A 24,620-nucleotide genomic window follows, 5' to 3' on the forward strand; every position below is an offset into this window, starting at 1 on the left:
TGTCCTTCCTTTAGAGATACTTTTACAGACTTTGTTTTATTTTCCTTCCTATTTTATGGTTGGATTCTATTCTTATTTCATTCTTTGATTATAGGTTTTCTTTGTGTGGAGTGTGAAGAGGGCTGCATTTCATTGTGCAATCCTTTATTGTAAAATGTCAATAAAGATGAACCTTGAATCTTGAACCTACTATGAGTTTATTGTTTCAGTAGTGACATATAATAATGCTTGATTTGGTTTCATTTCTGTTCAGCAAACCTTGCACTTGCAGCAGCTCTTTGTTTTGTTTGTAATTTTATCTTTTGGTCTCATATAATATCATGTAAGTCTACGTGGCAATCATTTACAGATCAGATTTTCAGTGAGGAGGTCAGGAAACCAAATCATGTTTAGGGCCTTGAAATGTCCAGACTCATTAATATTCAGGACCACAAACGTACTGCAGGTTTTGGGAGTAGATATGCAAACATTGTGCACAGCTAACCAGCCCATAACCCAGACAGACTTAAAACCTGTGCTTTTATTGTGAAGGGCAGAGCGCTCGTCGACTGTTTCTCTGTTGATCTGTTGCAGCTTCTCATTCAGACTGTGAGCCTCCACCGCTGGAGAATTACAATTTAGTTTTTACAGCCAGAAAACGGCAAGACCCGCCCTGCACAGCTCAGTGCAAGAAGTGTTAGTATCAACAGATTAAACGGGTATTTGTATCTGGATTCATGCAGTAAGCCACTCCTGCATCCTCTAGTCTTGTATCACTTACATATGAAGCATCAGTTTATATGGAAACTCTGACTATTTTATTTTCTGGACACCGGATACTATACAGAAGTTCAACATGGCGAGTGGGAGCCGTGAAGAAACCTCATTTTATTTGATTTAAACCATCCACAAGTTATATTACATACACAGTGGATGAAAAGAAGATGCTACTACTACTAGGATAAGACTGGATGATAAAAATGAATGGCAAAAACTAATAGGAGGAATTGCATCATATTAAGGCGAGGTGTTAATGATAGTGCTGCTCCCTAGTTAATAGCACCTTTACCCTTCCCTCCCAGTGGCAGATACAGTAGTTATTATTTGTTGTTTCCTCTCCGGACTGCGTCGTCATACTAGAAACCACATATATTTCCTTAAAAGGAGAGCTCCCACACCCCCTTCCCTCCCTGAAAGAGGGATGAGGACTTTCATAGTAGGAAAAAGAAATGCACAGCTACAAAGAAACTGGAGTTCACACTACAAACAGATTGAGTCTGAAGTTGAGACGTCAGAGCAATAAAAAGATTTACAAGTCAGAAAAGATGGATATTTTTATGTTTATCTTGCAGTCCCTTTATACTTTATGTATTCATCATGACTGTTAAGATATATAATCCGTAATGCTGAATTAATGCTGATTGTGATTCGTTGCTGCTGATGCTTATAATGACCTGTAGATGCAAAGTTTTATATCAAAATGCATTATAATGAATGAATAAGCAAAGGTTGAATACAAAATAACTGGAAATATTTTCATCCATGTTGAGTTTATTTTAAGTTTACAAGTTGTTTTACAGTGAAACAGTTAACACACTGTAAACGCGCCTTCATTCTTATACAGATACACACTTTATAGTTACAGTAATCTCGCATAGCCTCTGCTGACGTTACCCAACATGAATATAAAAAGCATTCAATACAAATACATTCACTTGTGCTGAAGGAATCACAAAAAGCTGCCACTGGAATGAGAAAATAAACAAGCCGGTTATCTTCTTCATTAATAGGATGTGAGCAAAAAATAATTTAGTTATGTGATGAAACAGTGGGTGGATGTGTGTTTTACAGGGAGGTCAGAAGGTCGTGGTCAGGCACTGTGAAAAAGCAGCACCCGTGAGTCTTGCTCAAGGACACTTTAGCAGGTTGGATATGCTTGCCGTCACGGCGACCGTCCTTCAACAAGACAGCCGTACAGATGATGCTGCAACAAATCTGTCAGGTCCAGTGATTAAACAGCAGCACAACAACAGACTAAAAACAGAAAGTATTCCCAAAAAAAGACAGAGAAAGCATTAAAATAATGATTTGGCATTAAATAACAACCACAACAATCAGGAACTACAAAATTACACAGTAACCAGAACAAAATCACACATCAACCATCGCTACAGGATATGATCAATCAAAACACAAAGAAACTCCAACTGATTTAAGAATGTAAGCATTAATCAACAACAACAAATTATGTCAGAAAAAAAGCATAAATATGCTATTATAATAATGTTTTGTCAGTCATGTTGGTCAGGTGAACCTGAGAACGTAGAAATGCACTTTTTTTTAATATTATAAGTCAGATTATGATCGAGATGAAGAGACTTAAATGGATCACACTGGATAGTTAGCATGCTTTAGCCAAGCAGCAACCTCCGTGGCTGCAAATGAAACCAAACAATGGAAGTAAAACAAACTGCAGTTCCTCAAACGGCCACTGGAGGCGGGCTACAGATGGGAGTCAATCTTCATAAGAACCCATATTAAAATGCCCAAATTTATAGCAGGATTAAACATGTTTACAGCCTCGTACAAAAAACAGTTTTGGTCTCTTTATCTAATTTCCTCCGTCTATGATAACTGTAAGTGAATCTTTATAAAACTCACCAGTTTAAAATATATCAAGGCTTAAAGTTAGGCTAAATTGAGAGGGTGGCCACTTTGAGTGACAGGCGGCTGTGTTCAGTAACCAGGCTTCATTCAGCCCGCCTCAGCTCCACGTCTTAACCCATTTTTGGATCAGGAGCCGGCAAAGTCGGGAATGCCAAGATAGAGACGACCAGAGCCGACCACACTGAGCTTCACATCGGCTCTTCAGAAACCGATGGGTTACGTCACGGACTCTACGTCTAGTTTGTGTACAGTGAATGGTTTTAGGCCATTAACTAAATCACGCGTACTGGACTCTACCGGTGATTGTTTTCTAAAGCGTGTTGCATTTAAGGTTTGTCTTTTTTTTCTACCTTCAAGGCAACAACTGGTTGAAAATTAATGTTGAGATGATGTTTATTCTGATATATTGAGCAAGTTTCCTGTTAATTTTCACACTGCAAGGAATAGAAGAAAATGGCTGCAGTCTAGGTAGTTAAAAAAATCTTTTAACGCTTCAGTATGTCCTTGAAATTGTTGAAAGAAATGTACCAAAAGAGCTGAAACTCTACTATAACCCTTTAAGTGTACTGTGCTACACAGTACAAGCCCATTACAAGTGCAAGTAAAATCTTAAGAAGTAATAAATCTTAAAGTGATAACATCTCACTAACTAACACAGTTATCCCCTTGATTAATCCTCCTCCTGTAATTTGTGCACTACACATGTGCATTATACAACGTTGTGAATATAACATGATATAGAAATGATGTACACACTCAGAATGTTTCAATAGTGCTAGCGATGCTTCGTAATGCCTTAAGAGCTCCAGGAGGCGTAACCCTCGCGTCCAGTAAATATTGTTGTCAATAGTTAGAGTAAGGAAGACAGAAATTTGTCACAGTTAACATTCAGTGGTAAGAGACTAATGTAAGTATTGCACTACAAATTCAAATCAATGTTCATGTCAAATGTTTTGGTTTCATCTCTACCACACACTTCACTTTTTTCTGATACAATCCTTGGTCCCTTCTTTTGTGTCCCAGAAAAAGGTTTGTAAATGCCCCGGTTTAACTTCCCGCCACTATTTCGAATGTACAGCATCGCTGCTTAGTACAGGTTTTCACAGAAAAAGGCCCAGTAACATCTTATCCTCCTCCTCCTCTTCCTCCTCCTCCTCCTCCTTATATTGTTTTTGCTGAGTTGGTTGATCATCAAGTCTACCTGATCCCAGACCAGCTGTGGAGATAGGAGGACCAACCTGAGCCCCGAGTCCCGGACCCCTCTTCCCCACCTGCACAAAGGAGATCAAATAAAACCCGGTTATAGATTATGGATACATGATTGACAGTATGTCCTGTAGTACGACAACTCCATATTGAGTAGGGACAGAACAAGAAATAAAATCATGATTAACAGATAATGTCCTCTCAGATGCTGTGTGTGATACAGTATGCAGTAATAACAGCTACATACTACAAAAAGTGAGTCGCGTTTACTTAGTTAGACACTTAAATCTGCAATATATTGGAGTAGAACCACTATCACAACACCATAGTACCATTACAAACCAGTTTATGAGCTGTTTGATCACCGGTCAGATTGCTAGCATATTTAAATAAATATGTTGTGTGTATTTAGTTTCTATGTATAAACCTTTTTTATGCTCTGTAGTGCAACACAAAGCAGTATATTTCAATTTCACATAGTTCTTACCTTGTGCAATGGCAGCCAGTTTGCTTTTCTCCTCTGGACTGAGCTGCAGCATTGTGTGAATGACGGGCAGAAGCGCCTGCCGCTCGCTGCCAGATTGCAGGAAGATGAACTGCAGCAGGACGTTCTTCAGATACTCCAGGTTAGCCACACTCTTCTCCCTCTCCTGGTTTCGCTCCAGACGACGCACTTCACTCTTCAACAGCTAGCAGGCAGAACATATGAGCAACTTTAAAGATTCCTTCCAGACAAACAAACGATGGGCTTGGAACAGTAATGTGTGTTTGATTTGTTTTAGTTTTCTTCCAAATTAAAGTCCTTAAAAAGACATTAACTTCTTCTACCTCATTAAACCATCCAGGAGTCTATGAATATGCAAATTTGTATCATTGTTGAAGTTTTCCTGCTGGACACAAGATGTCTCCTTGTTTACTGTAAAGTCTATTCTCATGTCACACACTTAAATGTATAAGTTGCATACTGGACCAGGTGTTATGTTACTGAAAACTGATCATTATAATAAAAAAATGACATCAGTTCAAGATCAATTACATTGTTTTTCAAACACAGGGCTGGAAAAAAAAAGAAGTGTTTAGTTTTGTATTAATTGTATAATTGTAAAGCAAACAAATAAAAACACAAAAACCTCCCTGGTTGTATATGGCCCCCTAACATGCCAAAATATTTATAATATAATATAATAAATGTATAATATAATATAATTTATTTTATTACAGCGTTAAATACATTTTTAATTCGATACGATTTATTAGTTATTTTATGTTATTAGTCATTTAAAAACAACAACAACAACAACAACTTGATTTTGTTGTTTTTTTTAGTGCATAACTCATTAATCGATTAATTTTAATCAACGCCGCTTTCTGTCACCTGACACCTTACGTCACACTAACAAACATGGCGGCGCCCTCTGCGGTGCAGCGCTGCAGTGTGTCGGGAAAGAAGCGATAAAAACTCGAGTTATAAAAACACGAGTTACATCGACTACTGAAGGCAGAACAATGGGTTTACAGTGCTTTCTTCGCGGGGCTCTGGCGTGTTACTCCACACACATTCAACAGAGACTCTCTCAAACTGCGTCGAGGTCCGCGCACACTTCCCCACCGAGCATCGCTGCTGCTGCCGGCCGCGGCCTCTGCACCTCCGCCCGGCCCTCCAGGGATGTGACCCTGTTCGAGCACGACAGGACCCGCTTCTTCCGGCTGCTGTCGGTCTTCTGCGGCGGACAGCTTCTCTTCTGGACGTACCTGGGCCACTTCGCTTTCACCGGGCTCAGAGACACAGGGGGCGCTACAGAGAAAGGGAAAGCCAGGGCGACCCCCCCCACCACCACCACCACCACCGGGCTTGCTGGGATATGGAGTTTCGAGATGAACCTGGGGTCAAACACCTGGAGGTACGGCTTCTCGCTGGGCTGCCTGGCGGTAGGAGCAGGGATAGTCGGGCTCGGGCTCCTGTTCTGCCGGCGCTCAGTCCACCAGGTGGTTTTACACCAGGGTGGGAGGATGGTGACAGTTTCCACACAGTCGCCTTTGGGTGCAGGCCGAGGCCGGAGGATGACAGTCCCGCTGTCACAGGTCGCCTGTCATGCTCACAGACATGAGTCCCCCTCGTTCATCCCCCTCAGGGTCAAAGGACACAAGTTCTACTTTCTTCTGGACAAAGAGGGGACCATTAACAACACCAGGCTGTTTGATATCACCGTTGGGGCTTACCGGCCAGTTTGAGTGGTTATTATTATTATTATTATTATTATTACACCATTGCCATAAACTGAGGAGGACTTTAGTGATTTTACATGGCTGCCAAACAAATGTGTCTGTTTCTGTTTGATTAAATCTATATAATCAACTATGGACTCATTTAATTTAAATCTATACCCAGTATGAAACATGTTTTATCCCTGCTGTGGACACGGTCAGCATTAAATACATTTAGAGAGGGGGTTTTAAAATATAATCTAAATGTATTTAGAATAAACTATTAGTAGTCCGGAGAAGATCCTGTAAGGAGGAGGAGTCTTACCTCACCTTAAATGTGATGGCTATTATTGCTGTTTTACTTCCATCTTACCAAATACAGTTGAGGTTACGTGTCAATGTTATTTTAAAGGTGCGTACACACTCCCCCCCCCCCCCATTATGTTGTTTGTTGTTACATAAAAACAGAATAAACAACTAGTTATTTTAATTGCAATTATAAAAGTAACAAGAAGCAGTTTGAATGAATTTGCTGTGAAATTAAAGTGATGAACGGTGTGTGTGTGTGTGTGTGTGTGTGTGTGTGTGTGTGTGTGTGTGTGTGTGTGTGTGTGTGTGTGTGTGTGTGTGTGCACGTACAGTGATCTGCTCCATGAGAACAGCATTGGTGGCTTCAGTTTCATGCAGGAGGCTGTTCATGTGCTCCATACTGCGGGTGGCTGTGCTCAGCTTTTGACTTAGCTCTTCTTTGGTGGGTTCCACCGTCCACACAAATGGCTCTGGAGACCAAAACAAACACACAAGTTAAAGTTAAAGCTAATTTGCCTCTGTTTGGGCCTCAAGCAAATATCTAAATTTCGTATTCCTTGACCCAAACAAAGATGGCAACCGGATGAGTAAACACTGTTGAGGCCAGAGGTTTAATACTGAAGTACTGTACATGGTGCTTCTATAAACTGGGTAATTTTTCCTTCAAACACACCTTGTTTGGGGTCCGGGGACATGAGAAGATGCTCCAGAGAGGGGAGGGGAGTAAGAGCAGGAGAGGGGCTCTCAGTCTCCGTGGTCTCCATGCCCTCGCCCTCCTCCCTGGCCATAGACTGGAGGTCGTTGAGGCCCATTAGTCCCAGCCCCGCCTGGTTCTGATCTGTGTTTCTGCGCTGGGGGTCTGACGCCAGGGGCTTACGGCCGGACTGGACCGACACTGGACCTGGAAGAATGAAAAGGTTGGGAGAAGAGTTGTTTATTAGCAGGTGAATATTAACAACGTACATGCTTTAAACCTTGTTTTTAAAGATTTACTTTAAACCAATCTTTACATTTCTGTTTAGTTCTCTCTAAACTGAGACTACTGTCACCCTGTTGCTCCAAACTCCACCGGCCTTCTGTTGTTAGTGTAAGTGTGTTGGGTACATTGATATTAAAGTTTGACATTATTACATTTTTACTGAACCAGTGTTCAGTAAAATAACATAATTCATTTTACATTTACTGTAAATAAGTTCAACTTAGCAAATGTAAGTTTCAACTATGACTGACCCTATTCCCCACCCTTACTTTATTGACATTAAACTATATTTTTATTGTTTTTATTTCTTTCAATACAAAGTAATTGTTATTTTTTGCTGCCCGATGTTTCTCAATTTGAAAAATACAAAATCTAAATAAATAAACAACATATAAACACATATTTAGTCAAAGATGAAAGAGAAAGCAGTATGGTATCGATCCCTTTACCGTACTAAACAGACTCTCTTCCCAATTTAACACCAAGCTGAGAGTCACTGTCCTACTTCATTGTGACATGAGGGGGCACCAGACACACTCACTTAACCAGTTCAGCTGGCATTAACAACGACAACAAGTGTGAAGAGAAGGGCGAGAGAGAAGGGTGAGGCACTTGAGAGAGTGGGTAGACAAGAGGGAAGATTGTGATTAATGCACCTAAAACTGAACCAGAAGACCAGACACTAAACCAATCCGCTCGCCTTCCCACCTCTTGCTGGTACTCTACCTCCTCTCTGGGTGCATCTGAGAGAGAGGAGCAAGATGCTGAAGACCTACAACATGCATTCATCTGTTTCTTTGTGTGTAAAAGGGCATTAGAGCTGGACCAGATTGTGTGGTCCGATTAGGGTTCAGATTAACTATTAATAAGGCTTTTCCTTGAGGACTAAAAAGCCTAGTTGGGACAGTAAACTGTGCCGCTTCTTATCCCTCTGCTGACACAACACTCCATGTTATAGATAACTTTACAATGTGCACAGATCTAACCAATAAAAACTGTAACAGGCTCAACACTCAGGACAAGAGATTCAAGATAAATCAAACTGTAGTGGTAAAAGACAACTATGGGGGGGGGGACACCAGTTCATAGACAAATTAATTTTCTGGACATGATTTGAACCACAGATAAATACTGAACAATCAGCATCAAAGAGAAGAGCAGAGAAAAGCTGCTGCCTCCACCAGTTTCTTGTAGAAGACTTTTTACTTTTACGTTTTTGGAATTAATATTTGTAATTTGTATTTATTTTCTGCTTGATTGTTTAGATTAAAGAGTAAATGGGGCGAAACATGTCTGTGAACATAGATCAATTTTAGTTTCAGTTGATTCATAAAAAAAGAAAAGAAAAGAGGCCAATAGAAATTGTCCAGCAGTTTTATGACGCACCTGCCCAATAGGACCAGTTAAAGCCACTGATGTTGAACCCTTCTGCATTTTAACTTGTTATTGAAAATGCTCAAATATGACTTGCAGTGATATTGGCCCTGTATATCGGGCTACTCCTGGCGGACATGTGTGAGCTGCTAATGATGAGTCTTTCCAGATGCCGCAGTGAGCTGTTTGCCCCACTGAGAGGCGGGAACAGAGCTGAGGAGCCTCGCCAACACCTGGCCATAATGAAGTGAAGAAACTAACACACACACACACACACACACACACACACACACACACACACACACACACACACACACACACACACACACACACACACACACACACACACACACACACACACACACACACACACACACACTTTCCTTTTCTAGTGACGTGTACTCATGTGTGTACTTTCTGTTTGACTCCAGAGGGCAGCTGTGTGGGAGGTGATGAATGAGCTTCCAGTGCCGCTTTTTTGATAAACACGCCATCTCTCCCTTCTCTCCCTTCTCTCCTCTCACAGGAAAGTAAACAAGATAGAAAACTTCAACACTGTTAACACTTGATGCTTTCATAGATCTCTTTATATAATAACATTCACGCACCCCTTGAGCTTCCTGCTGTCTAACTGAGCAGTAGTCACTTATTGGGGCTCATTAATATAAGAGATACATTTGTTACCTCCACTGCTACTCTGTCTGATACATGTACAGAACTAGCTACGTACTGGAGGATCAGTTTATAATGGATGACGGTTGTAATTTCCCTTCATGCTTACTGTTCTGGCTCTGCAGGTTGAAGAGTTGCTCCTCGAGGCGGGTCAGCTGACCCTGCAGGGTCTCCACAGTGGCCCGGTGGTCGTCCTGCAGCTTCCTCAGCTGCTCCCTGTAGGTCTGACGCTGGGTCTCGACCTGGGAGGACAGGTCAGCCTGAGCCTGGGACAGATCTGACCGCAGAGCCACGTTCTCTGATTGCACTGACAGCAGCCTGGGGGAGGAGGCAGAGAGAGAGGAAATTAATGGAAGAATTTAGACACTGAAAACAATTGGACAATTTTTATATAAAATATTTATATATTTATATGAGGGTGGGAGTGTGAGAGAACATAATACATCAACATGGTGGTATGGTAAATTCTGGACAAGACAGGGTCGAGCCAGCTCACCTCTCCCGGAGCTCAGCCTCCTTGCTAATGGTTTCCTGGAGGATTTTGTTGTGTCTCTCCAGCAGAGTGTCGTGTTCAGTGTGGAGCTGCTGCAGCTCCGCTGTGCTGCTCTGGAGGCTCTGATGGCTCTCAGCCAGCCTGGACCTCAGCTGTTCTATCTGAGAGGACAACTGCTCCCTGCCAGACACCCCACATATTCATTACACTGTCATATATCTTACAGTGTTGACTGATACATACTACTAATTAATGTTCACTTCAATTTGGTTCCCGAGCAGCTTCTGTTAGCTGCTTATTCATTGCATGGTGCAACTCGACTCTACTCGCTCTTTTTCCCTGGATAGTAGCTGAGTGAGCTGAGCTGATTCTAAAAGGTCACATGAAAACACTGCAGACCACCTAGTGGTCAAACAACATCGACATCCTGCACAAACCCTACATTTTTAAATAGTGTCCACAATTTATTTTATTCACTCAAAAATGGCAGACTGCAAAACTACGCCGTGGTCAACTGATGAAGTGCAGATGTATCAAGAACACCATCCTTTCATATCCTCTGTTATAAGAGCAGCAGCACCTTTTGTGTGTGCGTAGTTGTGTGTGGTGTGTGTTTGTGAGAGAGAGAGAGAGAGAGAGAGAGAGAGAGAGAGAGAGAGAGAGAGAGAGAGAGAGAGAGAGAGAGAGCGTGTGGTGAATGTGAGCGGTGCAGAGAAAAACAGAGGAGTGAAATCGTCAATCTGGCAGTAAATATACGTTGTAGGTTACAGTTTGTAAGTGAATAAAGTTTCTTAACTGTGTCGCTCTGATGCTCAGTTCCGCCTACGCTGAGGGGGTTACTATCTACAGTGGAAAACTATGTAGAGGTACCAAAAGTGAGTAAAGTCGAGCCATACCATGTAGTGGATAGCTATCTGTTGCATATAAGCTGTGTAGCTTTAAGGGTATCTGAAGTCCACAGTGGGTGGCCAGTGAAGGAATCCAGTTTTTTAATTTATTTATTTACTCAATTTCAAACAGTGCAGCAGGACAACAACAAGGTTATAATTCCTCCACTGTTAACCCACCCTGGATGTGAACACCTTCCTTATAGCTGCGATTCAGCATGTTTGTCATACAGATGTTGTCCTTACCTCTCCACTTTACCAGAGTCCCCGTCACTCTGGGAATTGGTTTTGTTCTTCTGCTGTTTGAGCACATTGTGGACTCGCACCTTGTAACTCTCAAACTCACCCGCTGTCGCCATGAGCTCAGCCTGTTATCATCACACAGATTGAGCAGAGATACACAGTAAATATCACGGCACACATTTACTGTAGATAGTATAAGAGTTTGTGAGAGGTGAGCAGATACGTTGTCGTCATTTCTGTTGGACAATTGATGAAGAATACTAACGTTTTACCTTATTTACATGGTCATTGTCTTAATTCTACTCAATTCTTACCAATTAGGTTTCAAATAATGCGTCACATAATCCAACTTCGTCATATCCCATCTCCTATTTTCTCCATTTGTTCTCTTTCAGTCCACTGCTGCCCTCAAACTCACTATACTCCCTCTGGACAAACACCATTAGGTAACTGCCTCAGATAAATAAAAATGTATTGTAAATTTTAAGATGAATACTGTTGGTCTGTCTCTCTCTTGCTTGTTTCAGCTTTTGTGCAAATGCATAGATAATTAAAACTGCTTGTGTCAGGTCCGTAATAAGATTGAAGACCCAGCTGAGCCTCCTTTACTCTTTTATAGACTTGTAAATTTCTCATCTTTCCCACCATATTCCCCCACACAGTGATCTTCATGCACTACACCCTTACAGCACTCTTACATTCACATGCTGATCAAAAATCCATAAAAATATCTGACACAGTAACGTTGAGTCGCTGCTAACAATGGAGCGAGAGAGGACAGGGAGCAAAATGAAAACCTGCAAATAATGTAAGTGCTGACTGGAGAATACACAAAGTAAAAAAAAAAAAAAAGGGTGTGCAGGAGGAACAGAAGAATGGAGAACAGACAGCAAATTACACAACACCTATATAGACCCTTATTGATCACAATATTATAAACACCCCTCAGTGAAACACAATACAGCTCAACATTGCCACAAACTACAGCCTCCAATATGACCTCTCAAGGATGGTGGGAAAATGTGATCTTCACGTTGAGTAGCAGTAGAAATGTAACACCAGCTGTCAGTGGTGGAAGAAGTATTCAGATCAAATACAAAACAAATGAAAAATAGGAACATTTGCATGTTTTCACCTCTTTTATATCACAGTTAAATAAAGCCCTTTGGATTTTTTCCTGTTAGTCAAAGCAATTAAAAGTTGTCACTTTAGGAACTTGAGAAAGGCATTTTTCAGAATTTCTGAACATTGTAAAAATTAAATGATTAATCAAAACTAATTGAGGGATCAATCATAAAAATAGTCATGAGTTACAGGCCTATATAACACTGCTCTCTACTGTGTTACTACTGAGCATGAGTGCAACCTTCAATTAAATTCATTACAGTTTTTAGTGTCTTACGTAGTTGCAGCATCTCAAACGCTACTTCTGATGTGTTTAATCAGTGATCAGTATGTTTATTCTGTATGTACTCTACAGGTATTGAGTCAGTCGAACCTGAACAAAAGGTTTAAAGCAAAAATGACAAATTGAGTGTCTGTGTCTGTGTGTGTGTGTGTGTGTGTGTACCTTAGCAGTGTCTCTCTCCTGCTGCAGGCTGCTGATGCGTTGCTGCAGGGAGCTGCTGGTTCTTTGTTGCTGTTCCAACGCAGACCTCAGCTGCTCCTGCAGACGGTGGCGCTCTGACGACAGCTCGCACACCTCAATCTCAACAGACAAACACACACACACACATATTAATATGTGACTTGTTTAGGACTTACTGATTTGTATAACTATATATTTCATTGCTGAGAGAGACATTTTGTTGGGAAGTGCTGGCTGTGTTACCTTGGAGCTTTCTAGCTGCTGTTGGTTAGCCTCCAGCTCTCCTTTCAGAGAGGCCTGCAGCATCATGAGGGAGCTTTCCTGCACGTATGCACAAACACAGTGAAAATTTAAATACATACCCTCATATACTCAAACATGGCAACACACACAAATCATTAACTCTTCCCAGCATCTTCAAGGCCTCCCCAACAATCATGCCCACACATGGTTGCATAACACTATTTACATTCATCAGGCAGCAATGTTACACACAGTAATAGGAAATCCTGCGGGACATACTTACAAAAACGCACGCACACGCACACACACACGCACGCACGCACGCACGCACGCACGCACGCACACACACACACACGCACACAAAAACAGACCTGTTTCTTGGCATCGGCCAAGTCCTTTCTGGTCTTCACCAGCAGCTGTTTCATCTTGGAGGTCTTCTCCTCCCCCTGGTCCAGCTGGGACTTCAAAGCCTCTGGAGACACAAATATACACGCACACACACACGTGCACACACACAGACAGACAAATAAAAATGGTTAAGGTGAAATACATACTGTAGGCTTTTCATTAATTAAAAGCTTGACAGGAAACATGGAAAGAGAGAGGAAAGATGACATGTAACAGAGAGCTTTGTAGTAAATCATTAGGGCTCTGCAGGATTAATAAGAATTAAAATCACTAAATGCAGACTGGAGTTCCTAAAACAAATATAAAGGAACATGTACATTGTACTGACACATCTCATACATACCAATTTCCTGTTTGAGTGTGTCCTCCTTCAGGTTCAGTGAGTTTATCTGGGCCTTTAACTCCTCAGCACTCTCATCTCTTTCTGAGAGTTTGGTGTTGAGTTCTTTCACCAGGCGTTCGTAGTCAGCCATCTCCATGTCCATAAGAGAGCTCTGCTGCGCCCCCTAGAGGTTGAGCCAATATACTACATCATTACAGGGAACACAGATAAAACCTTATCTCCCTCCTTATCTTAAACTTTTAGGACAAAAAAAAAAAGATGTGGTTTAAAATTAAAGCTCATTTTCAACTGCAGACAATATTTTGCTTGAATTTTTAACACTTAAAATAATTTTACAGAGCCAAATCAAGTTTATGATATTAATTAATAAAGATACATGGATAAGACAATATGTTTGTGATTTCTGTTTTTTCAAGTGTGGTGAGGACCTTAGGCTTAAGAGGACCATGGTGGTTCTCACAGTATATATATATATATATATATATATATATATATATATATATATATATATAGTTGTTGTACTTATTGTGTAATTCCAGTGACATTTACAGTGAAAAGTTACAATTATCATATATTTACTGCGAATAATAACCCTGAAATGAAATATACTCCATCACTATAAATATATCTATCTGTCACTACTCCTTACTACTTTAATAAACAACCTTTCTGTGATCTTTGCCAAAAAATGTATAGTGCCCAGTGTTTCACTGTTTGTTTATTCCATACACTCAAAAATCACATTATCAACCTCAAACATATTGTTTGTTGGGCTGCACTAACAATGTGGACACATAACAGAGTCAGACCTCCTGGCAGCTTCCGTGTACACTGCTGTACTATGTAGGTCTCCACTAATGGAAAAGAAACAGCAGTTCCTATGCTGTGGGCTAGAACTGCTCTCTTTCTCTGTGAGAGGTGCTGCTGTAGCTGCAGGCCAGCCATCACCAGTCCAGTCGCTTGACTGGACGGGCCCTCAGAGACACTGGTGTCTGAGAAGCTGTGTGTGTGTGTGTGTGTGTGTGTGTGTGTGTGTGTGTACCTTGCGTAGCTGCTCCAGCTCCTGGGCAGTCTGCTGAGACTGCTGCTGCTGCCTGCGGAGCTGGGCTGTCAGCTCTTCTACCTCCTTCATGGCAGTTGACAAGTCCTGGAGAAGCAAGCAAACACACACACAAACACACATGCAGAGAGAGGGTTTTTCAGTATGTATATTTCATATTATTATGTCCCTCAAAATCATACAGCAGGTTAAGTCTTGATGTGAGGAACTATTTTTAAAAGACAAGATCAGCTAAATTACAAAGTAGCTGGCAGGACTTAAGATTAGTACACAATAGTATTACAGAGTATCCATCACTCCTTATTTCTACCTTGATCTTCTGTTCTTTCATAGCTCTCTCAGCCAGCAGGTCTCTGTCCAGACTGGCTAACTGTCTTTGCTGCTCCTGGTTTTGGGCTTCCAGCTGCCTCAGTGTGTTCCTCGCAGTCTCAATGCTGGTCAGCAGGTCCTCCTTCTCACTGCTCATCGTCTCAGTCTGAAAAAGTACAAACAATCCACATTACTATCTCGGTCAGGGGATAAACTTACAATTCCAAGACGGCAACCCCTCAGGAACAAGACAAATATAGAGCACTTTTGAGACAACTTGGTTAATAATGAGCCACAATGCCATTTGTATTTAGTTGTGTTTTATTCAACATCAGACATCAGTAGTCAGTTGTGGTGATTTTGCTGTGTGAAGTCCTCAGAGTAGTTGTTTTTAACTGTTCCACAATCGAGGTTGGTAGGTAGAGGAGATCATGTCTTTGCCGTGGCAGCTCTAAAGCTTTGGAAAACATTCCACCACTCAAACGCTGCCCCACACCCCTTGACACTTTTAAGACAAAACTCAAGACATATCTATTTTCAATGGCTATTGGTTGCTCTTAGGTTTAATATTTTATAATCTTTGATTTTTATGTTTTTCTTACAAGTTTTATTTTGTTTTTTCAAATGTGCACACATTTGATATTACATTAAATGTATATATTTTTGCTTCGATTGCCATTTATTCTGTTTAAGGGGCCTTTTTACTACTATTTCAATGTCTTTTATTTGCTTATTTGATTTGAAGGGTTTTCACCTGAAAATGCACATGTATGCAAATGCACCAAACCTGCATGAACACATGTGACACATTTAAAAGTCATTCATGCAGAACTGACAGCGGCAGGCTCTGAGGGGTTTCTCTGCAAGGAACATTGAACCACAAGCAGCAGCAGCAGCAGCTAGAGCAGCAGCAGGCACCTCCCATCATCTGTCAGCCAAACACTGAAACTATGATTGGTAAACAGAGATGTCCAGACGTACTCTTTCCGTCAGCCTGCCACCCCCGAGACCCATGAGCGCACACAAGAATAAACCTGTGTCTCAGAAAATGACGTTGCACTAGCACACAGCAGATGGAAGCTATACTCCGCTCCATTTACCTGCCTGTTGTTCTCTCATTGGAAAAAAAAAACAGTTATGAGCTTGGGGAGCAGAGTATATATAAACAAAATTTCTCCCGAGCTCACACAGTCACATCTGATGGGCTATTTGTGGGTGCCGGGCTGTCAAGCATAGCTGGGTGTGTCACGCTAAAATGACTCACTGTAAATCAGATGGAAACTGAGTTACGCAGGAAGTACTGGCGAGATGTATTGCTGGACAAAGTGGCACTGCTTAGATTTACTGGAGGGTGAGTGCAGCTTGTGTGTTTGTTAGTGGTAATGTGTGGGTGTGTGTAAGTGTGTGTGACTGAGTGTGTATCTGTGTTACCTGTGTGACAGCACTGCTGAGTCGTTTGGTCAGCTCAGCAATCTGTCTCTCCGCCGCCTCCACCTTCTCTCTCTCCTTATCCAGTTGCTCTGTCTGCCTGTCGTAATCTATCTGCAGGTTCTACACACACATCCAAACACACATATATTCATTCATTACTGGAAGCCGGTTGAACAGCTCAGTGAAGGTAAACACTATGCATCTTAAATATCAGCTGCATTTACATTTAAGTGCGGGACAAAACTCTCATTAGGCACAACAGAGTGGTTTCTTCTCTAATGGGGACACAGTCGTAAAGCACAGTGCAGTCTGGGGGCTGTTTATGGAGACCTCTGGGAGTGACATCACGCAAAAAAGTCTGTTTCAAAATGAGGATGCTTCCACTTGCCAATTAGCAACATATTAGTAATGCATGCAATTAATCAAATGTTTAACGATCAGAACTGTCAGCTTATGTTGGCCTCCTCTTTCCAGTCATGGAGGCACAATAGAACCAGGCACAGAGTAAATATTGCATTGTGCTGTCCATAATTTTAGTAAGTATTGATTACACTACATCTGTATTAGTGCTCTATTATAGGATCTACTGTGAAGATTGTCAATCGCTATTTAAATTAATTATTTGGTAAATCAATTGAAATAATTGCAGTAAAAAATGCATCTTTACAACATATTGTGTTAAACAACAAAGCTTTTAGGTCTTTTGTGAGCTGATACACAACAGTCCAGTGATAATAAGTAACTATCATTGGCTAATATATTCCTTTATCAATTTAAAAGTGATGCAAATTTAAATGTAAATATTATGTAATGCCATTTTTTAACACAGGTCAATATGATTAAATCATATAATTCCTACTGTGTGGATAAATGCATGGATGTATAACTGACCTCAGTACAATTACTCAAAATAAACAACTGCTTGACATAAAAGTTCTTAATGAATTACATGTGTTACAGAATTTAAACAGGATATTCTGGTAGTTTGTCTTTTGTTTATCCCAGACAGTCTACTACCTTGTAGCCTTCAGCCCCATGGATGATATCTTTCATAGAGCTGTTCACTTTCTCCCTGTCTGCTTTCAGTGATTCTACTTCCTCCTTGAGGGTTGCAACCTGTAACAAAAATCAAATAAATTATAGATGAATCAGTGTACAATCAATAATCAGAGCACTGAAGAGTATCTAGAGAGAATACTGTAGTGATACGATTCATATACTACTTCTGCTCTCTCTTCCTGCTGATTACTGACTCTACCCACCTCTTTCTTACTGATGTCCAGCTCCTTCTTCGCTTTGATAGCCACTGCCTTGATTTTGTTCATCTTCTCATCCTTTTCTTTGTGTTCTTTCTCCAGTAGAGCTGAGGGGAGCAGCAGTTACAAGGTCTGAATTTATAATATATAATTTATCACCTGCTCCAAAGAGAAGGCCAACTAAATAGCTTTTTGAAAGACCATATACAGTATTTAGTAAAATAACTTGCAGTTTGAAATATTAGTTTATCTTATATACTCATTAACAAGTGTCACCTCCATACCTAATTTCTTTGTGATCTCACTGGCTGTGTTTTCCTCAGAGGAAGTAGACTGAGCCGCAGACTCCTGAGAGAGTGACAGAGGATTAATAAAAGAGAGAAAGTAGGAAAGAGCAAAAAACAGAAGAAAACAAACACTCAAATTATACGTCAATCACCTTTTCTTTTTTTTTTTTTTTAAAAGGAAGTGTTTTATTTGGTTTGAAGCTGCAATATTTTTGCAATAATCAGTATTTCCATGAGAAAAACATTCCAGAAAACCTACATGCATTAGGGATTTTTTCTCCACTTTCCCTCCTCCAGTTGACATAAAATAACTACTACAATATAAATAGAGGTGCAACATTTAATTTATCAGTTTAGTATCAGTTAATCTAGAGATTATTTAATAAATCGAGACAGCAGTTTAGTCTATAAAATGTCAAAATTTGCATGGGGATGTCTTAAAACTGCTAAACCATAAATAAAATCAAACAATCAATCAACCGATCAATCAGATGACTTAAAGCTGATTCTGATTCATGGAATTTTTGGATTGCTGTGACAGTGTGATCATGTCTGATAGTCAATTAAAGCAAAATACAATCAATCAGAATTAATTATTTTGAATATTAAGCAGTGATTCTGATCGATAATGGCGATTAGAACCTGAGCTCCACTCACCTGGAGAGCGGCGATCTCACTCCTCAACTGAGATATGAGTGAATCCTTCTCTTCCAGCTGGTCTCTGAGCTCTGTTCTCTCTTTCTCCATATTCTCAATCTCTCCTTTCTCCTCCTTCTCCTCAGTCATCAGAGAAATGTGAGCCTGCAGTTTCTTGTTCTCCTCATTTATCTTCTCATTGACTGACTTCATATCCTCCAGGTCTTTCTGCAGCCCTTCAGTGTCCTTCACCACCTCCTCCAGGTTGTTTCTCAACATGCTCCTCTCCTGTTCCAGGTCTGTGATACGAGCCTGGAGCTCATTTTGCACCTCCTCTAATGTTACTACACCTTGAGCCTCCTCAAGACTGCTCCTCAACAGGCTCCTCTCCTTTTCCAACTCATCTACACGTGCTCGGAGCTCCTCAACCTCTGCGGTGGAGTTACCGAGTGCTTCAGACTGATTTTCCTCCAGAGCTCTGATGGTGGCGCGGGCCTGCTCTGCCTCCTCTGCCAATGAATTCAACTTCGCCTCTAGGTGGTTCTTTTCAGACGCCTCCTGCTCTAGCTGCCCCTCCAGGGCTGCCAGCTTGGAAGCCAAAAGGTCCCTTGTTTCCTGGGCTTTGGAAAGCTCAGATGATGCCTCTTCCAATTTATGCTGGAGGTCAGTCTTTTCTTTGGAGAAGTCTTTGATACTCAGCTCTAAAGCTGAAACAGTCTCCTTCTGTCTTTTAACCTCCTCCTTCAGGCGCTCTTCTACATTTTCCCTCTCTTCTTTTAGATGTTGCACTTCATCCTCCTTCTCTTTTTTCAGGCTTCTCAACTCATTCTCTTTCTCCTCTCTATGCAAAAGCGTCTCTTTCTCTTTCTCCTCTAGCAGCCTCTCGACCTCTTTTGCTCTCTCGTCGTTCAGCTTTTGAATTTCCTCTTCTCTGTGCTGGAGCTGGGAGTGTATATTGTTTCGCTCTTCCTGCAGCATGTGAACCATCTCTTTCATCTCTTCTTTCATGTTTTCCTTCATCAGCAGTTGGGAAAGGATCTCCTCATTCTGCCTGGTCAGTTCCTCCACAGATTGCTTCAGCTCACACGCCAAAGTTGTTTGTTCCTCTAAAGAAGACTGGAGTTTCTGGTCCTCACCAGTGGAGGCTTCGAGCTTCAGCTTCAGGTCTTGTACGCTCATCGCCAGAGTGTTTTTCTCCTCTGTAACCTCTCTCACACTCTCCAACAGCTCATCCCTCTCCTGGCTAAGCTGTTCCATCTTGTCCTGGAGTTCCTGTACAGTACTGGCTCCCTGCTCCTTCATGGCTTTGTACTGAAGAACAAAATCTCTCGTCTTCTCACCCAGTTCTGTCTCCACACCTTGCAGTATGTCTCTCATGTGTTGACACTCAACCAGGGCAGAGTCTCTCTCTCTGGTCAAGGCGTCACACTGGGCCCTCAGCTCCTCTGGATTCAATTGGTTATGGTCTCCAGGACTTATTGATGACTCTTTGGATTCACCTGGGAGGGTGTCCTCTGTGTCTTTGAGTGCTTCACTCTGTTGCTGGAACTCTCCTTGGACTTGGTCAGGGTCCAGGGTTACGGCTGGGTCATTGGTAGTGCTTTCACGGTTCATCTGCAGTTCATTGATTTTGAACTCCAGCTCTTCTCTTTCCATCTGGAACTCCTCTTTGGTCCTCTCGAGCTCTGCCTCGAGCTCACCCTTCACATTACTAAGCAGGGTGAGCTCATCTTGTAACATGGTGCTCTGGGCTTGAAGGTCTTCCAGGGCTGCTCTCAGTTTTCCAGTCTCCGTCTCCTCTCCATCAACGTGGCTGGAGTCACCCTGACTGCAGCCAGACAGCTCCAGCATTTTGGCGATCCCCGAACCACGAGGAGGTTCCTCATCTTCCTCTTGCACATCCTGCAGGAAGCTGTCTGGAAGAATCAGGGTAATGTCAGATTAATGTCATTTTAATAATGTAACACATGCACAAACATAATATATATGATTATATAATTATAATTTAAACACACCTTGTGCCTTAATTAAGGCTATTATAATTTTAAAAAATCATACTATACTAGAGGATACTTAAGTATCATTCAAAAATATATTACAATTTATAGATTTTGCATAACAAAAATATGAAATCTATGAATTGTTAGTTATAGGCCACAAAAAGGCTTGGCTCAGCTCTGCTGTGCACCGTATACACAGTGTAAATGCTTGTTATCACCTACAGTAAACAGTGAGTATCCTTCACTGTAACAGATCTAGCTCCTGTACTGACCTTTCTCTGTAAACAAAGTGATGTTATACCTTTGAGAGCGAGCTGCTCCGTCAGCTCCTCGTGGAGCAACAGGAGGCGCTCCCTCTCAATTTCACAATCCTCTTCCAGAGCCCTCATTTCCTCCTCGTGCTGCAGACTCTTCTGAGCGAGCTCCTCCTTCAGGTTCTCCACCTCCTGCTGGGCCTCAGTCAACTTCCTTTGGTGGCTCTCCTGCAGCTCAACAGTCTCCTGCGATTTTCGCTCTTGGATCGCTTCCAGTTCGGCTCGAAGGGTTTTCAGCTGAGCTTCTAAGTGACGGCGGACCTCTTCAACGCTCTCTTTGGCACTCGCACGTTCAGCCAGGCGCTCCCTCTCTCTTTCACTCTCCCTCTCCCGGTCACTTTCTTCTCGTTCTTTCAGTAATTTCTGGAAGTAAGACACTTCTTCTTGGTGTTTGTTGTTGGATTCCTCAATGCTGTTCTCTAGGGTCTTGAGCTTCCTTTGGTAATCTTCTGTTACACGGTCAAGCTCTCCTTGGAGCACTCCGAGATCATCCTGCACAAAATAAGTTATGTAGGTATGTTATGACATTAATAGTTTCATTATAACATACAGACATCATTGAATGGACTTTACAGAAATACACCAAAATGTCAGAGTGTTCAAAGAAATCCTGTATGTGCTGTATTTTACCTTGGCTTGCTGCTTATTCCTCTCTAGATCTTTACGAGATAGTGCAAGACTTTGCTGAGTTTCTGCCTTCTCCAGTAGTAAGGCATCCATCCTCTCAGTCAGCTCCTATTACACACACACACACACACACACACACACAAAAATTAAGTATTTTAACAGAGGAATATTTACAGTAGCCACATGCTGAGATGCTGCCCTATAAACAAACCTGTATCAGAGTGGAGTCATCTGAATTGCTGTTACTGTTTTTGGATTGCTGTTTGAGGGCTTCAACTTCTTTTTCCAAATCTGAAAAAGGTAAATAATGTCACATATTTGTCCACTATAGACCCACAGAACCAAAGAGCCAAAAACAAACACAAGCTTTTAAAGCATTTATAGCTACCTGCACATCTGCTCTTCATCTTCTGCATGCCAGCCATTTGCTTCTTGGCAAACTTGATAAGGTCCTCTTTGGACAGTGTGTCCAGCTGAGAATACAATATATACAATATATATAAATCTATACCAAAGCATATCAAACAATGAACCATGTTTATACAAATTTAGACACAAATTTCACATTTTGATAGTCTCTCTGAGCAACAAGGTGCTTGTAGATGCAGTACCTTTGACTTGGCTGCACCTGCTGGTGACTGAGCCACAGACTCTGCTCCGGTACCACCAGGGTCCTGTTTCAGGGAAAGCAAAAATAAATGACAGACCTAACAAGGTACAGACTGCAATAAACACATTTAAAAGACATAAACTCTGTCAGGTGTGCTCTATTTCTTGTTTGTTTTTGGCTGCTTGACCTCAGACTGCAGGTAAAATACCAGTCAGCACAGTATTCCCTCTGGAAAATCAGAAGTTTAATGTTACTCTGCTTGTTGGCAAAAGCACAATGTTAACAGAACACGTTTAAAAACATTTTATGTTTAACTAGGACCCACTTTACAATTCGGCACACACAGAACAAGTATAAGTACTTTTATTTAATTGTAGTCTATAAAAAAGGTTTGTCTTTTCCAGTGTCAACATCCACACATTGGATGGCGGAGGCGAGCAGTGGCAACCAATTAAAACAGCTGAAATACGGTTCGACAACATGATTAATATGTGCCAGTTGTAGCAGAAGACTGTAAGGTTGAGTATTATCGTGTTACACCGAGTCACGTAATTACAAATAGGTGTTTGGTGAGTAAACAGCACACAGTGGGTAACTAACTGAGCCTGCTGCGGGCTTACTGTTACCAACTCTGTTTCCAAGTCTATTTACACTTAAACATGAGGAGCTTAGCGCCGATATGACAAACGGTGCAGTGTTATATTATTAGCTGTCTTGAAGATGCTCTGCACGCATTATTAAGTTGTGGCAGACCGGCTAAAGCTAACTCCTCGACCCTGAACATTTACCTCCATCTCGGGCGAAGTTTAGCTCCTCCTCAGTCCTCTGACAAACACCAGGGAGATAACCAATATGTCCGCCGGACACAATCAAAGCGATATGTGAAATTATTTCGGTTTTTTAGGGGGGGGGGAAGATTAAACACTAAAACCTCTCCTCTGTTTTGGTTTTTGAGTTAACAGGCTAAAGCAACGAGTCGCTTCCGCAAACGTCAACCGATGACGTCACGATAACGTACGTCACACGTTGAAGAGGATACTTGAGGCTGATACCGGATGAACCGAAAAGTCAACGCACATTTTCTGGGTTTTTCTTGTACAGTCTTTTGCATATTGTGCCCGTGTGAACTGTGCACAGCTAATCTGAATCTTACTGCACAATACTGACCCGTTAGATACAATTATGTCGTCTTTTTTTTAATGTGGAAAAGGAAAATACTGACACCCTTTGGACACCTGGTGGTCCCCAGGAACCAACTAACAAGCAATGGTCTTAAACCATTATTGCATAGTTGCATCGTATGGCCGGCTGCTGTACGGTGTTGCCTGGAGGCAAAAATGTCATTAACCGTACGGTGCATGACCTGATGTCAGAGGGCCTCCAGCATGTGTCATAACTGAGTGATGAAAAGGTTAAATTAACACCTTTAACTGGTTTTGAGAGAGCTGGTGTGAAGACCATTATACCTGGGTGTCCAAATGGAGATTCCAATATAAAAGAGTGAGGGATAAATAAATGCTGTGGCCCATAGCCTCAGGGTTTATTAGCTGGAGCCGTACATTAATAGAAATTAGTATTACACAGGTGAGTAGCATTTCATTACCCCTGTATACTCTCACAGACATCGTGAGTGAGTTAGTGAACAGTGCTGTGACAAAGTATAGACACCGTTTGATGTTGTTGCATAATTTGTTCCACAAAATTATATAAAAAAGAAAGTGTTTCAATATAGAGAATATGTTAATCTTTATGATGTTAAGGGGAGCGTGATAATTCCCTTCTTTTAAACTTTCACCCTCACACCCACCAATGAACCTCACAATACACAGTTCTTTCATGTTTTCTAAATTTAATGTGTTGGTACAATAAATGTTGGTAATACTCCGACTACCTTATAATCAGGATGGCGACGCAGGTAAAACATGGATTTATTAATCTCGTATTGTACTGGACTGCATATCAGGCATGAAATTAATCTGCAGATGCTTCAGTCCAGACTGTTTTTGAGCGACTACAAAGGACAAACTGTGGCCTTCAACAGACTATAAACCTTGTTTTTTGGTGGCCTTTTTATGCCTTTATTGGATAGGACAGGTGATCATTCACTCAAAATAATGATTCTTGGCCCTCATAAACATGAACTTTGTTTTTAAGTCAAATGTAACTGAAATAAAGTTTATTTAACAGAATTAAACTGGATGCAAACAAAGTAAACTTTACTAGATCCCATAAGGAGGCTGTGTGCCTCTAACACTGTAGGTGGCTGACCCTTTACATTGCACATAATAAAATTACATGGAAAATTTACATGTAATTGAAATACTTAAAATAAAAATAAAATAAAAATAAAAAATACATTTTTGCAACCACAAAAGGTCCCTGAGTATACTAAAGCCATAGATATGCACAAAACATATTAGACTGATTGGTCCAGTTGTATGCAAGGTTACCTGCGGACACACACACACACACACACACACACACACACACACAC

General features: G+C 41.3%; 2 protein-coding genes across 2 annotated transcripts; one reads left to right on the top strand and one right to left on the bottom strand.

Moving 5' to 3' along the window:
• Nucleotides 1-1,512: 1,512 nt before the first annotated feature.
• Nucleotides 1,513-23,123, bottom strand: LOC127365604 (GRIP and coiled-coil domain-containing protein 2). The gene is made up of 24 exons (XM_051403859.1): nt 22,915-23,123; nt 22,128-22,190; nt 21,905-21,989; nt 21,728-21,807; nt 21,520-21,624; nt 20,877-21,381; nt 18,597-20,491; nt 17,937-18,000; nt 17,659-17,759; nt 17,414-17,512; nt 16,397-16,516; nt 14,967-15,131; nt 14,639-14,743; nt 13,597-13,759; nt 13,217-13,317; nt 12,846-12,923; nt 12,585-12,722; nt 11,018-11,139; nt 9,888-10,064; nt 9,501-9,709; nt 7,040-7,267; nt 6,697-6,836; nt 4,340-4,541; nt 1,513-3,917 (listed from the first exon to the last, which is right to left on the bottom strand). Exons 1-24 carry the CDS (start codon nt 22,918-22,920, stop codon nt 3,844-3,846), a joined length of 5,025 nt encoding a protein of 1,674 aa, XP_051259819.1. The 5' UTR covers nt 22,921-23,123; the 3' UTR covers nt 1,513-3,843.
• tmem223 (transmembrane protein 223) lies at nt 5,246-6,209 on the top strand. The gene has a single exon (XM_051403861.1). It carries the CDS (start codon nt 5,359-5,361, stop codon nt 6,082-6,084), a length of 726 nt encoding a protein of 241 aa, XP_051259821.1. The 5' UTR covers nt 5,246-5,358; the 3' UTR covers nt 6,085-6,209.
• Nucleotides 23,124-24,620: the final 1,497 nt, after the last annotated feature.

The sequence above is a fragment of the Dicentrarchus labrax genome, unplaced genomic scaffold (assembly GCF_905237075.1).
Source record: "Dicentrarchus labrax unplaced genomic scaffold, dlabrax2021, whole genome shotgun sequence".
NCBI classification, from domain to species: Eukaryota; Metazoa; Chordata; class Actinopteri; family Moronidae; genus Dicentrarchus; species Dicentrarchus labrax.

Excerpts from the sequence above, each read along its gene's own strand:
- LOC127365604 (XM_051403859.1), bottom strand. Across the intron at positions 15,132-16,396 it reads TCAGCAGTGCTGTCACACAG|ACTGAGACGATGAGCAGTGA; the intron begins GTAACACAGATA and ends GTACTTTTTCAG. Across the intron at positions 12,723-12,845 it reads AGCAGCTAGAAAGCTCCAAG|ATTGAGGTGTGCGAGCTGTC; the intron begins GTAACACAGCCA and ends TTGTCTGTTGAG.
- tmem223 (XM_051403861.1), top strand. The coding sequence starts at position 5,359 with ATGGGTTTACAGTGCTTTCTTCGCGGGGCTCTGGCGTGTTACTCCACA.